Here is a 14,776-nt window from a genome sequence, read left to right as displayed (position 1 = left end):
TTGTTATTTTTGTGTGGTTTTATTCCTGTCATAATTCATTTATGCTGTATTGTATTAAAGGGCCCACACTCTGCCTTTTTCCATGTATTTATTTATGCATTTAGGTATGTATTCATTTATTTATTTAGCTCATTTATGATGTTCGTGTGGTTTCATTTCACTGATAACTCAGTTTTTACACGGCCACTCCTCTTCAAAATTCATAAAAATTTAACAGGCTGTTTCTGTGCCTTTAAGACTGATATATGTAAATGAGCTCTGTTCTGATTGGCTGCCCTGCATTGTGCATCATTCAAAAAGCAGTTTGGGCCTGAAACACTCCCTGCATGAGTGGGCGGGGCTAAGCTGCTGCAGGCTGAATAGGCAGGTATGTTTGAATGTGTTAGCTTTTGTGACATCACAAAAACAACTCATTCAAAATGAATTGTATTTGCAGCGCAGTTTCTATTTGTGGACTGTAACTGTAACATACAGCATCACAGAGCAGCAGGAATAGTTTCCTGTCTGAGCCCTTTAATGCTGCCTGTTGTATTTGGGTTGTTGTCTCCTTTTGATCCCTGAGGGATGAAAGAATCTCCAGCGCGTCCTGAAGCAGCTCTACATGCTTTTAAGTCTACGTTAGACAGAGTTCTGAACCGGAGACGTTTATTTCAGCGTTTGCTCCTCAGCGCGACCTACTTTCACCCCACTGCCGGAGAACAACGGCCGCCTTTCATTCTTACACTCGCTCCCTCGCTCAGCGACCAGCCTGAGGGCAGCAGGGCGCTGACCCTGCCCCCAAATCACACACACATACACTCAAGACCCTTTACTCTTCATCATCATCACCATCATCATCCCCCCATCATCTTCCTCCTCACAGTAACCCACATATTACTGTCACATTAGAGTACGAGGGCTGAGAGACACTGAGCATCTACAGAGAGAGAGAGAGCTGAAAGAGGGTGTATGTGAGCGAGCAAAAAAGGGAAGAGAATGAGAGAACAGCAAAGAAAAGAGAGAGAGAGAAGGAGTAAGAGAGAGAGAGAGAGCATCTAAAGAGAGAGAGACAATATTAGAGAGAGAAAGAGAGAGAGAGAGAGAGAGAGAGAGAGAGAGAGACAATATTAGAGAGAGAAAGAGAGAGAGAGAGAGAGAGAGAGAGAGAGAGAGAGAGAGAGAACAGGAAAAGGTAAAAGGGCGAGAAAGAAAGAATAAGATAAAGCAACAGAGAAAGAAAGAGAGAGATAGAGAAAGAGGAAGAAAGAAGAGCAAGAGAAGCAAGACAGAGAAGAGTGAAAGAGAAGGAGAAAAGAATAAAAGAGCGTTAGAGAGAGAACGAGAGAAAGTACAGAGAGAGAGAGAGAGAGAGGGAGAGAGAGAGAGAAAATAGAGAGAGAGAGGGAGGGAGAGAGAGAGAACAGAAAAGAGAAAGTGTATGTGAGCAAGCAAAAGTGGAAGAGAATGAGAGAATAGAAAAGTAAAAAGAGAGAAGGAGTAAGCAAAAGAGAGAGAGAGAGGTACAGAATGAGAGAGAGCATCTAAAGAGAGAGAAATTTTTAGAGAGAGAGAGAGAGAATAGGAATAGATAAGAGGGCGAGAAGGAAAGAATGAGATAAAGTAGAGAAAGAGAGAGAGGGAGAGAGAGAGAATTGAAAAAAGAAACTGTATGCAAGCAAGCAAAAGTGGAATGAAAGAATAGAAAAGAGAGAGAATGAGAGAGAGAGCATCTAAAGAGAGAGAAAATTTCAGACACAGAGAGAGAGAGAATAGGAAAAGGTAAGAGGGTGAGAAAGAAAGAGCAGGATAAAGTAGAAGCGAGAGAAAGGATAAGAAAGCACAGAGAGAGAGAGAGAGAAAGGGGCAGAAAGAGAAGAGCAAGAGAAGCAAGGGAGGAAGAGAGAAAGAAAAGAGAGAAAAGAGTGAAAGAGAGAAGGAGAAAAGAATAAAAGGGCGCGTGAGAGAGAACGAGAGAAAGGAGGGAGAGAGAGAGCGAGAGAGAGGAAGAAGAAAGAAATAAGAATGAGAATATATGCAAGAAAACAAATGAGTGAGAGACAGAAGAGAACAGGCAAGAGAGAATGAAGACAGAGAGACAGTGAGAGAGAATAAGATGAAGTAAGAGAGAGAGAAGGAAACAGACAGAGAGAGAAAGAGGAAGTATGAGAGACTAAGAAGAACAGAAAAAAGAGAGAGAGAGAAAAAAAGAGAGAGAGAGAGAGAGAGAGAGAGAGAGAGAGAGAGAGTAAAACAAAGTAGGTAAGAGAGAGAGAAAAACTCCAGCAGCACTGCTGTGTCTGATCCACTCGCACCAGCGCAACACACACTAACACACGACCACCACGTCAGTGTTACTGCAGTGCTGAGAATGATCCACCACCCAAATAGTACCTGCTCTGTGGGGGTCCATGGGGGTCCTGACCACTGAAGAACAGGGTAAAAGTGGGCTAACAAAGTATCAGAGAAACAGATGGACTACAGTCTGTAACTGTAGAACTACAGAGTGAGACTATACGGTCAGTGGGGCTGATAAAGTGGACAGTGAGTGTAGAAACAAGGAGGTGGTTTTAATACTAAGGCTGGTCTGTTTGTGTGTCTCTCACATGTAAAACTAACTGACACTACAGTCCTCTGAGGATCTGACAGCGTCCAGAATCTCCTTTTAGTGAAAGACAAACTGCCCACATTAGAATTTCAGTGACCGCAGGTTGACGCGTTTTGGCCTGAATGCAGATCATCCAGGCTGCATTTCTGTGCTTTTTTTTGAAGCCGTCACCGTAGCGACCGCATTATTCTCCGGCAAATCTCGGCTCCTGTCTCAGCGATCAGCGGGGCTGTGCTAAAGGTCGCGTTTTTCTAAAGAGCAGCGGCTCCTGACGGCCAGGTGACAGGTGATTAATTACCAGCGTCCACACACTCCGAGTGTGAAGAGGGACTCGGCCGACGCACACAGACACACACACACACAGACGCACAGATACAACCCTCATCTGTCAGAGGAGACACAGAAAAAGCCGTCAGCGATCACCCACTGACACAGGAACAATGAGGGAGCATGTTTCACTCCAGCGAACACCTGCGTTTACACAAACACACAGCATACGGGGCAAAACTACAGCCCATATGGTTTATACAGGCTTCATATACACCTACAGTACTGTTCAAAAGCCAGAGACCATCATTTACTTAGTTAATCTCCAATCAAAAGTAGAAGCTGCTCATTTTGCAGGAGGTATTAATGAGAAGATCAGATAGAAAATAATACGATCTGACACTGGAGGAGACAGTTGGAGGAGAATACATGAGAAGAACGGGAGTTTCCAAAACTGGAGCTCAAAACTGATTAAAAACTACAGAGAAAATGTGACTCCTAACAACCACCTGGAAGAGCTGGACACTGAAATCAGATAAACATACTTAAATATAACATTTTCTGCAAATATTTTATTTTTCCTCCAATATGTACACGTGTACTATAGAGAACCCTCTTCAACTAGAACCATCTACAGCACGTTCTCCGTCAATCTGAAGAACACTTTCTTGATAATAAGAAACATTTAAGCATGCAAAGGGTTCTTTGAGTGCTTATGGTTCTAAATAGAACCATTGCCTTTACTCAAGAACCCTTGAAGAACCATGTTTTTGAGTGTGTAGAGGATGTGATAACTTATTTTCACTTGAAATGAAATTTGACTGGGGTGCACAAACATACGACTGTGTATGTAACTTTATGTAATATTATGTCCCATTTGTACATTAAAAGTACCTATATGTAATAACACTATGTTTCAGACATTATTATATATCTTTGTTAGTAACTAAATGTCCCTATATGTCCCTTTATAATATGATAATAGGTCTCCTAGGATATCATGTGTCATGGTAGCATATGTCTTATATCTATCTATCTATATACATGCATATATATACACAAACTCACATATTCATATCTATATGTAATAATAATATATCATATGTATTATACATATATACAAACCTACACTCTAAGCAAAAACAGTTCTTTATAGAACCATTTTCTTTACTTAAGAACCCTTGAAGAACCATCTTTTTTGAGTGTGTATAGGATGTGCTAACTTATTTTCAGTATTTTCAAATTCACAGAAAATAAAATTTGACTATATGTAATTTTATATATGTCCTATTTGTATTGTAAAAGTACCTACATGTAAAAACACTATATCCCAGATGTATTACATATATGTAAGTAACTATATATATTCTCATAAGTACCTAAATGTAATGATATATTGATATGCTACATATATATATATATATATATATATATATATATATATATACACACGTATTATACATGTGCAAGTACCTACACTCTAAGCAAAAAGGGTTCTATATAGTACCAAAAAAAGGTTCTTTGGCTTGTAACAACAGAAGAACCCTTTTCAAAAAGGTTGTATATAGAACCATCTCTCCATCAATATGAAGAACACTTTCACTTTGCAAAGAACCCTTCAATCACGCCAAGAGTTCTCTGAGTGTTCACGGAACCGCCTTGTAGGACCACCTTTTTTAAGATTGTAGTTATGAATCTCAGAGAAAGCGCAGAGCTTTGAAAGAGCGAGCGGCTGTAATGATTGATCCTGGCACCTGGGTTAAAAGGTGGTTTACCCACGCTGCAGTGCGGGAGTTGATGCTGTAGGCTTATTGCTGCAGACAGAAATCCCTCTCCTCCTCCACACACAACACTTCTGCTACCGTCAACTCTCGCGAACGCGATCGACGGGGAAAAAGCGCTCTGGAAGAAGATTCAAATGAAATTGGATTACATCCATTTGAGAGATAAAACTCCCTGCTTAAAATGAAAATCTATTTTGCTTTCGCTAAGGGTACATGACACGGACCATATCAAATTCGCTCCGCCAGCGCCAGGGGCGACCAGCCGCCGCTCTTATTGCGTTATCTCCCCGCGAGAAAGACTGAGATGGAAAATAATTAATGACAACAGCAAATCTGTAATAACAACGCTTTCATATTCAATCTGTCAGGTGCGGCTGGGAGGCCTGCGAGGTCGAGTGCTGTGCATCGCGACTGTAATTCAGAACCATCCTCTGAGGAGGGCAATCGAGACAAATCACAGTCCGCTGCAGCAACACCAGGGGGCGCTTTCCTGCGGGAGGATTTCTCAGCTAGCTAGGTACCTTAAAGGGGCGTCCTGGCCAAAAGAGCAAGGTTCAATATCGCTACTATTGTGGACATGCCGACTTTCCTCCTACAGCAGTGCTGCAGTGGTCTCTACAGAGATCTTCCGGGTTAAGAACTAGGAAATTTGACTGAGGCGCACAAGCAAACGACTGTATATACGTACATAACTTATGTAACAATACGTCTCATTTGTATTGTAAAAGTACCATTTATATAATAACATTATTTTACATGTATTACATCATGTGTATCTTGTAGGTGGGAGCAATAAAAGGGGAAACGCCCCTTCTGATGATGCATCTTGAAGGTGGGAGGAATTTTTGGAAAGCTACAAACCCTTTTGGGATGGATATTTGAAAGCAGGCTGTTAATTTTTTTCTTTTTTCTGGCTAATGCAGAAGGATTTGCATTTTTTTTAGCCTCTACATCTGTGGCTATAGTCATGTGCCAAGGTTTGGACGCCCTGGTCAAATTACATGTGTTAACTTATTTAATCAACAGAACATGTCATTTGACCAGGGGCGCCCTAACTTTTGCATAGGGCTGTACTTTGGCAGAATACTTTGATAAATTGCTCAGTGAGTGTAAATTAAGCTGTAAATCTGTATAGTTGGTTCTTTCAGAGAAGGGACTAGTTTTCCAGAGGGAATTTGTCACCAGTGTAGCAGAGTGGGCAGAGTTTTCTCAGGCTCCACCTGATCGCCATGGATACCAGAAAACCTGAAAGTGAAAGTAACCGGATCTGCCTTTTATTTTTGTTAGTGTTGCTCCAGTGCTGGAACAAAACAGCTAACATCACCGTCATCAGGAATATTAATGAAATGTATATTAATGAAATCTGTTCATTGAGACAATTAATTATATCAAAATGATATACATTCACCAGAAGAGCTGAGTGTTCTTTGGTTCCTTAAAGCTTTATTGTTTTATCAATCAAACATAAATAATAAATCCCCTACAGAAATCTGGCAATATATGGATTTCAATTATACGTCATATATTACCAAATATGGATGCCCCTTATATCCAACTAATATTTGTCACGTATGGACATATATGTGACTATGGAGCCCCTGAAAGGATGTGAAGGGACCCCCAATACTATCAAGTGAGCACCAGATATTATGTGGTGAGCACCTGATACTATCAGTTGAGCGCCCAGTACTATCAAGTGAGCACCATATACTATGTGATGAGAATCTATTGGGCAGTATTGGGTTTTGGGTGCTCACCTGATAATATTAGGTACTCACCACATAGTATATGGTGCCCACTTGATAGTACTGGATACTCATCTGATAGTATAGGGTGCTCAGTATATAGTATATCTTGCTCACTTGATAGTATTGGGTGCTCATCTGGTGCGCACCAGATTTTTACCTAATATATATATATATATATATTTATATATATATATATATATATATATATATATATATATATATATATATATATATATATATAATAAATAAACACCATGTCCCTTTAGGGGCTCCATATGTGACATGTCAGATTTCTGTATGTGACTGAATGAAATACAGTTATGAAATTAAACTTAACATAGTTAGAAATGGCATCTGTGCAGAAATGAAATCACAATATTTATTTTCATTTTCATGGTGAAAGTCACTTTCTGCTGAACAGAAATCCGATCCTAAATCGAACCCTAAAGCCGCAGGAACGGCATCGACGCTCCGTCACACAAAACAAACCTCAAAACAAGTCCGTCCGCGTCCATCTCAGCACAGCTCCCCCCAAAACCTCACAACCATAATGTCAAAAGCACACAGGCCTCGGACAAACAGCGGCGCGAGAGGAAGCGGAGGATTAGCAGTTTAAAGAGTTTAAGAGACAGACTGTTCTCTTCACAGGAAAACTCACAGCTGCCCGAGAGCGGCTACGTGCTAATGCTCGTCCAGCTGTCTACGGATTAGCTAGCAGCACTTTCGCTAATCTCCTGCCGCAGCTCTTTCAGAAAGCTTCTGCCTGCACTTAAAAAAAATCCCAGAAAAAGCAGCACAAATAAGCATTAACACGGCACAGGTCCGAAAAAAGCACCATATGTCACCGAACTAAAACAATAACAAACAAGTGACGAGCTGGGCCGCGTAGCTTAGCCAGCTACACAGGAAAGGACAGCAACAACGAGGCTCCAAAGAAGACGTGACGGGAACGTCCGTCATTAGTGCAGGACTGTAGTGCAGCACCTCACACTGAGACTGTGTGGAGAAAAGATGTTGGGCAGGAATGCAAGCAAAGCTGTTTTACAGCAGACCCAAAAGGCAAGTAGCAGTGCAGCGCCAAAGCTAGCATGACGGCTAGCACTCAGCACTGAAGCAGGTTCACGTGTCCATTTGTGAGCATTTACATAACTAGGGTTGGATTATGAGGAGGCCTGGATTAAACTGCACCATAAACAGAGACTCTCTACTGAAAATGCTCTTTAGATCAGCGCTTGGTTCAAATTCCTTCACAAAACAAATTTGCTAAGTATTCTGATATGGACAAGGGGTTTTCTCAGTGGCACTGCCACATGAAATATCAAGAAGAAATACAGTATACACAGCATAAAATGGTAGTCTATTGAGTAGATGATATAGTAGAAATAGTATAAAAGGTATCGTCAGTAGAGTAGATGATACTAGAAATGGTATGGTATTGTAAATGGTCTATTGAGTTTACTGAGCAGATGATTTGGCAGAAATAGAATAAAATGGTCTATTGAGTCTACTGAGCAGATGACATGGTAGAAATAGTATAGAATGGTGTAGTATAGAATGAGTCTATAGAACAGATGATATAGTAGAAAAAAATATAAAATGGTACAGTCTATAGAGTAGATGATATTTTAGAAACAGTATAAAATGGTACAGTCTATAGAGTAGATGATATAGCAGAAGTAGTATAAAATGGTACAGTCTATAGAGTAGATGATGTAGCAGAAGTAGTATAAAATGGGACAGTCTATAGAGTAGATGATGTAGCAGAAGTAGTATAAAATGGTACAGTCTATAGAGTAGATGATGTAGTAGAAGTAGTATAAAATGGTACAGTCTATAGAGTAGATGATGTAGTAGAAGTAGTATAAAATGGTACAGTCTATAGAGTAGATGATGTAGTAGAAGTAGTATAAAATGGTACAGTCTATAGAGTAGATGATATAGCAGAAGTAGTATAAAATGGTACAGTCTATAGAGTAGATGACGTAGTAGAAGTAGTATAAAATGGTACAGTCTATAGAGTAGATGATATAGCAGAAGTAGTATAAAATGGTACAGTCTATAGAGTAGATGATATAGCAGAAGTAGTATAAAATGGTACAGTCTATAGAGTAGATGATGTAGCAGAAGTAGTATAAAATGGTACAGTCTATAGAGTAGATGATGTAGTAGAAGTAGTATAAAATGGTACAGTCTATAGAGTAGATGATATAGCAGAAGTAGTATAAAATGGTACAGTCTATAGAGTAGATGACGTAGTAGAAGTAGTATAAAATGGTACAGTCTATAGAGTAGATGATGTAGTAGAAGTAGTATAAAATGGTACAGTCTATAGAGTAGATGATATAGCAGAAGTAGTATAAAATGGTACAGTCTATAGAGTAGATGATATAGCAGAAGTAGTATAAAATGGTACAGTCTATAGAGTAGATGACGTAGTAGAAGTAGTATAAAATGGTACAGTCTATAGAGTAGATGATATAGCAGAAGTAGTATAAAATGGTACAGTCTATAGAGTAGATGACGTAGTAGAAGTAGTATAAAATGGTACAGTCTATAGAGTAGATGATATAGCAGAAGTAGTATAAAATGGTACAGTCTATAGAGTAGATGATATAGCAGAAGTAGTATAAAATGGTACAGTCTATAGAGTAGATGACGTAGTAGAAGTAGTATAAAATGGTACAGTCTATAGAGTAGATGATATAGCAGAAGTAGTATAAAATGGTACAGTCTATAGAGTAGATGATATAGCAGAAGTAGTATAAAATGGTACAGTCTATAGAGTAGATGATATAGCAGAAGTAGTATAAAATGGTACAGTCTATAGAGTAGATGATGTAGTAGAAGTAGTATAAAATGGTACAGTCTATAGAGTAGATGATGTAGCAGAAGTAGTATAAAATGGGACAGTCTATAGAGTAGATGATGTAGTAGAAGTAGTATAAAATGGGACAGTCTATAGAGTAGATGATAAATAGTATGAAACGGTACAGGTTCTCATTTTTTTAAGATTAGCCTGATGAGAAGAAGCCAAACATCACTGACCGTCTATAGAAACAGTTAATAAAATTGATTACTTGCTATTTTAAGTGGTCGATGAAAACCGCGGATTATTGATAATCTCTGATGACATAAGAATCATGCGAATTGGCTCAGTTTGTCCTCGTGCTCTGTTGGAAAATCGCAGCTCAGCAAAACAAGGTGCTTTACCAGCAAATATATCAAAAAGATCACAAATAAGCTTTTTTATAATTCTGCTGAAGCTTCCAATCCGCCTCTGCAATCCCCACTGCTGCCAACGACAGACAGAGAGACATTCACCTCACACAGAGAGAGAGAGAGAGGGAGAGAGAGAGAGAAAGAGAGAGAGAGAGACAGAGACAGAGAGAGAGAGGGGGGGCACAGGAAAGAGAGAGAAGAGCAAAGCAGAGACAGAAAAAATGGAGAGCGGAAGAAAGAAAAAGAAAGAGAGATAGAGAAGAAGAAAAGAGCGAGAGATGGAATGGGCGAGAGAGACAGATAGAGAGAGAGACAGATAGAGAGAGAGACAGATAGAGAGGAAATGAGCAATACGTCCAGTTCCCTCGTCCCAGAGAGAGAGCGCTGAAATGAAAAGCAATAAAGTAGTTCCTCACCTTTAGTTGCCAATCTCAGACACTGCGTTTTGGTTTCCTGTGGAGGAAAATAAAACACGCACAATATCAGCTCAGGATCTGCCCACCGCCATCAGCATCACCTCTAATCCCCCCCAACACGGCAAAATATTCCACACACCACACATGACAGAGGACAAGCTGACCTTGTAGATCCAACAGACGGACTACACACAGCTACTGTACATCTTCACAGTGGAGCTATGACATACGTGTTTCTAATAAAGTGGCCAGTGAGAGAAGGTAGGTCTTCCTAATAAAGTGGCCAGTTAGTGGAAACATAAGGTGGGTGTTTCCAATAAAGTGGCCAGTGTGACAAGGTAAGTGTTTCTAATAAAGTGGCCAGTCAAGCAAAGTAGGTGTTTCTAGTAGTGGCCAGTGAGACAAGTGGCCAATAAAGTGGCCGGTGAGAGAAGGTAGTGTTTTTAATAAACTGGCCAGTGAGAGACGGTAGGTGTTTCTAATAAAGTGGCCAGTTAGTGGAAATTCAATGTGGGTGTTTCTAATAAAGTGGCAAGAGAGACAAGGTGTTTCTAATAAAGTGGCCAGTCAAGCAAAGTATGTGTTTCTAATAAAGTGGCCAGTGAGTTAAAGCACAAGCTAAAGTTTCTAATAAAGTGGCCAGTTAGTGAAAGCACAGGCTATTCGTTTCTAATAAAGTGGCCAGTGAGTGGAAGTACAAGGTGGGTGTTTCTAATAAAGTGGCCGGTCAAGCAAAGTATGTGTTTCTAATAAAGTGGCCAGTGAGTGGAAGTACAAGGTGGGTGTTTCTAATAAAGTGGCCAGTCAAGCAAAGTATGTGTTTCTAATAAAGTGGCCAGTGAGTGAAAGCACAAGCTAAGCGTTTCTAATAAAGTGGCCAGTTAGTGGAAGTACAAGGTGGCTGTTTCTAATAAAGTGGCCAGTTAGTGGAAGTACAAGGTGTGTGTTTCTAATAAAGTGGTCAGTGAGGCAGTGGTCTGCTGACCTTCTCCACGCTGCTGACGGCCTGAAAGTAGATGTTGTAGTTCTTCCTGGGGGCCAGCGGGGCGTTCCAGTAGCCGTGGTAGGTTTTGTTATCTCCCACTGTAAATGGAGAAGGTTCTGGAAGATTCCCGGGTGGAAGTTCTGCTGCGAAGTAGTATGGTGACCCCCCGCTGGCGGCGGTCTGGTAGGACACTGGAACCTGATAACAGTCCATGCTGCCCGCCTCGCGCCGAGTCCGGTGGGGGTTCAGCTCCTCCACCACAATCTGATACGCGCTGAGAGAAACAAACACAAACACACAGCCGTCAGAGCAGGACCACTCCACCAAAACTACGGACTTCTTGTAAGGCTGCTGTAGGACTGAGAAATTATTTAAGTATAATTTTTTTGCTTTGTTTTCTCAGGAATAACACCTGGTTTTGGGATTGTTCCTCAGAGAAAGTGTAAGAAGGGAAATCGAGAAACAACTGTTAAGATTATAAACAGCGTTTTCATGAGAACATTTCAGAACATTTTATTCTTAAGACTCTAATTCTTATGGCCTCTCTCTCTCTCTCTCTCATCCTCCTGTCTTTCTTTCTCTCTCTCTCTCTCACACACAATTTTTCTCTCTCTCTCATTCTCCTCTCTCTTCCCGTCTGTCTCCTCCTGTCCTCTCTCTCTCTCTCTCTCTTTCTTTCCCATCCTCCCCCTCTCTCTCTTCCTGTCTTTCTTTCTTATCCTCCTCTCTCTCTCTCGTCCTCTCCTCCCTCTCTTTATCCCTCCGCTAGAGTTGTATGACTTAGGATTGAGTTTTCTGTCCTCAATCTCCTCTGCTTATTCGACAGGTGTGTGTATATGTGTATGTGTAGGAGTGTGTGTATATGTATGTGAGTGAGTGTGTGTGTGACTATGAGTATGTATGTGTGTGTATATGTGTGTGTATGAGTGAGTGTGTGTGAGTGAGTGTGCATGTGTGTGTGTGTATGAGTGTGTGTGTGTGTGTATGAGTGCGTGTATATGTGTGTGTGTGTATATGTGTGAGTGTGTGTGTGTGTATGAGTGTGTGTGTGTGTGTGTGTGTGTGTATATGTGTGTGTATGAGTGCGTGTATATGTGTGAGTGTGTGAGTGTGTATATGTGTGTATATGTGTGAGTGAGTGTGTGTATGTGTATATGTGTGTGTGTGTATGTGTGAGTGAGTGTGTGTATGTGTATATGTGTGTGTGTGTATGTGTGAGTGAGTGTGTGTATGTGTATATGTGTGAGTGTGTGTGTGTATGTGTATATGTGTGTGTGTGTATGTGTGAGTGAGTGTGTGTATGTGTATATGTGTGTGTGTGTATGTGTGAGTGAGTGTGTGTATGTGTATATGTGTGTGTGTGTATGTGTGAGTGAGTGTGTGTATGTGTATATGTGTGAGTGTGTGTGTGTATGTGTATATGTGTGTGTGTGTATGTGTGAGTGAGTGTGTGTATGTGTATATGTGTGAGTGTGTGTGTGTATGTGTATATGTGTGTGTGTGTATGTGTGAGTGAGTGTGTGTATGTGTATATGTGTGTGTGTATGTGTGTGTGTGTATGTGTGAGTGAGTGTGTGTGTGTGTATGTGTGAGTGAGTGTGTGTGTATGTGTGAGTGAGTGTGTGTGTGTGTATGTGTGAGTGAGTGTGTGTGTGTGTATGTGTGAGTGAGTGTGTGTGTGTGTATGTGTGAGTGAGTGTGTGTGTATGTGTGAGTGAGTGTGTGTGTGTGTATGTGTGAGTGAGTGTGTGTGTGCGTGTGTGAGTAAACCTGACAGATGCAAAATGCCTCCAACATCCCAGACTGCTCTCACAGATGGACTAAAACACACTACACTCTCTCTCTCTCTTTCTTTCTCTCTGTCTTCCCCTTGCTCTTTTCCTCAATTTCCCCTTCTCTCTTTGCTCTCTCCTTCCTCTCTTTCCTTTCTTGATCTCTTTCCCCTTTTTCCTTTTCCACTCTTTCTGTTTTCCTCTCTCTCTCTCTCTCTCTCTCTCTCTCTCTCTCACTCCTTCTGTATCTCTTGTCAATGACAAACTGTTACAAATGACCACAGCAGATGGCCATCTCTAACACACACACACACACACACACACACACACACACACACACACACACACACGTTAACTAACTTTCCTATATAATTATAAAGGCAGGCTGTTTTTAATGTTAGCAGAAAAGTGAAAGTGGAAAAAACAGGAAAAATAAACGAAAACTGGTAAATATGAGAGCAGCACTGTCCCTCGTCTGATTAATAATTCATCAGACGCTCCAATCTGCCGCATCTACAGATATCATCTATTGTAACGACACAGGCCTTAACAATACTGATACACTCTAATCTCCTAATCTGTCAACATATCCACCATAATCCCCCCAACACCCCCACCTACGCGCACACACACACACACACTCTCTTATACTCCCATCTAATTCTGTGATTAGCGAACGCGTCTGATGTGAAACAAAACACAGCGATTAGCTTCTTCATTAAGTCCACCTCTTTGTATCTACACTCACTGCCCACTGTATCAGCTCCACTGACCATATACTTTCACTCTGTAGTTCTACAGTTACAGACTGTAGTCCATCTGTTTCTCTGCGTACTACACACACACATATATATACACACACACACACACACACACACATATATATATATATATATGAAAAATGATAGACACTCAATAACTGTATATATGATATATATGATAAATACACTTCTTGACTGTATATGATATATTTGATAGATATACTCATTGACTGTATAAATGATATACATGATATACACTCTCTTTGACTGTATATATGACATGATAAATACTCTCACTGAGTGTTTATATGATATATATGGTATATACGCTGATTGGTCAGAACACTCTTGCTCTCAACGTCAGTGATGGAATGTGGACAACGCGTCCACTCTAACTCCCCACCTGATGGGCGCTCCTTTGGCCTGTGCGGGTTTGAGCAGGACGGTGATGGTGGTGGCCGTTTCGTTCAGGAAGGCCTCAGAGCCGTCGTACTCCTCCAGGGTGGGAGCTGTGGGCAGATATTGACTATTAGCATTGTTTATATCCCCTTATACAGCACGCTGCTGTTTATTGACCGTGCTTTATTGCATTATTGTGCTGTCAGCGTGAGTCAGGCCAGCGAAGCAGCTCTTACTGAGAGAGAGAGATGAAGACAGACGGACAGAATAGAGGAAATCACATTTCCTGCAATTAGGACTATAATACAGCTCATCCGGCAGGTGCTCTACTGCAGAGCGCGAGCGCTACTGGCCTCCTCTTCTCCCATTAGCGAGAAAAGTCAAGAAGCTTTTAGCTCCAATTCACCTTCATTTACTCACACTGAACACAGCCTGGAGTGGCGGCTCGCATTAGCATGTGCATCTGCACACGTATAGTAGTGCGCAGAAGTCAGACAGCTCCCTACATTTATTTAATTTCCAGTCAAAACAGCCATTTAGTGCAAGTTATTCATTTTTCAGCATCAGGAAAAAAGCAGAAAACATATTTAACAGAAAATTACAGTCAAAAACTAAACATCAGCTGTCTGAGTGTTCAGTGTGTCACTCTCCGCCTTTATTCCAGCTTCCATTCTTGTCAGAAGACTCACTTTCAGTTCCTCAAAGAATCTGCAGACACACCTCCAAAGTTCAGTCTTAGAAGCTGGTTGATCATTTTCTGAGATAATCCCAAACCAGAGCCGGTTTATGAGGAGCCTGGCCACTTCTTATTTCCCCCGTTATATAAAAAGACATGACTGCA

At 40.9% G+C, this 14,776-nt stretch overlaps 1 protein-coding gene across 2 annotated transcripts in view; it reads right to left on the bottom strand.

The window, feature by feature from the left end:
• The window catches only part of ptprk (protein tyrosine phosphatase receptor type K), a 218,324-nt gene that overhangs the window by 52,869 nt on the left and 150,679 nt on the right, over positions 1-14,776 (bottom strand). For both annotated transcript variants that reach the window (XM_036582465.1, XM_036582466.1), the window contains exons 12-14: positions 13,940-14,045; positions 11,004-11,277; positions 10,019-10,055 (exon numbers count right to left, since the gene is read on the bottom strand). In XM_036582465.1, coding sequence (XP_036438358.1) covers positions 10,019-10,055; positions 11,004-11,277; positions 13,940-14,045 — 417 coding nt within the window. The remainder of the gene's footprint in view (positions 1-10,018; positions 10,056-11,003; positions 11,278-13,939; positions 14,046-14,776) is intronic.

This window comes from Colossoma macropomum, unplaced genomic scaffold (assembly GCF_904425465.1).
Source record: "Colossoma macropomum unplaced genomic scaffold, Colossoma_macropomum, whole genome shotgun sequence".
Classification (NCBI taxonomy): domain Eukaryota; kingdom Metazoa; phylum Chordata; class Actinopteri; order Characiformes; family Serrasalmidae; genus Colossoma; species Colossoma macropomum.
This window is presented reverse-complemented; position numbering and strand designations above follow the sequence as displayed.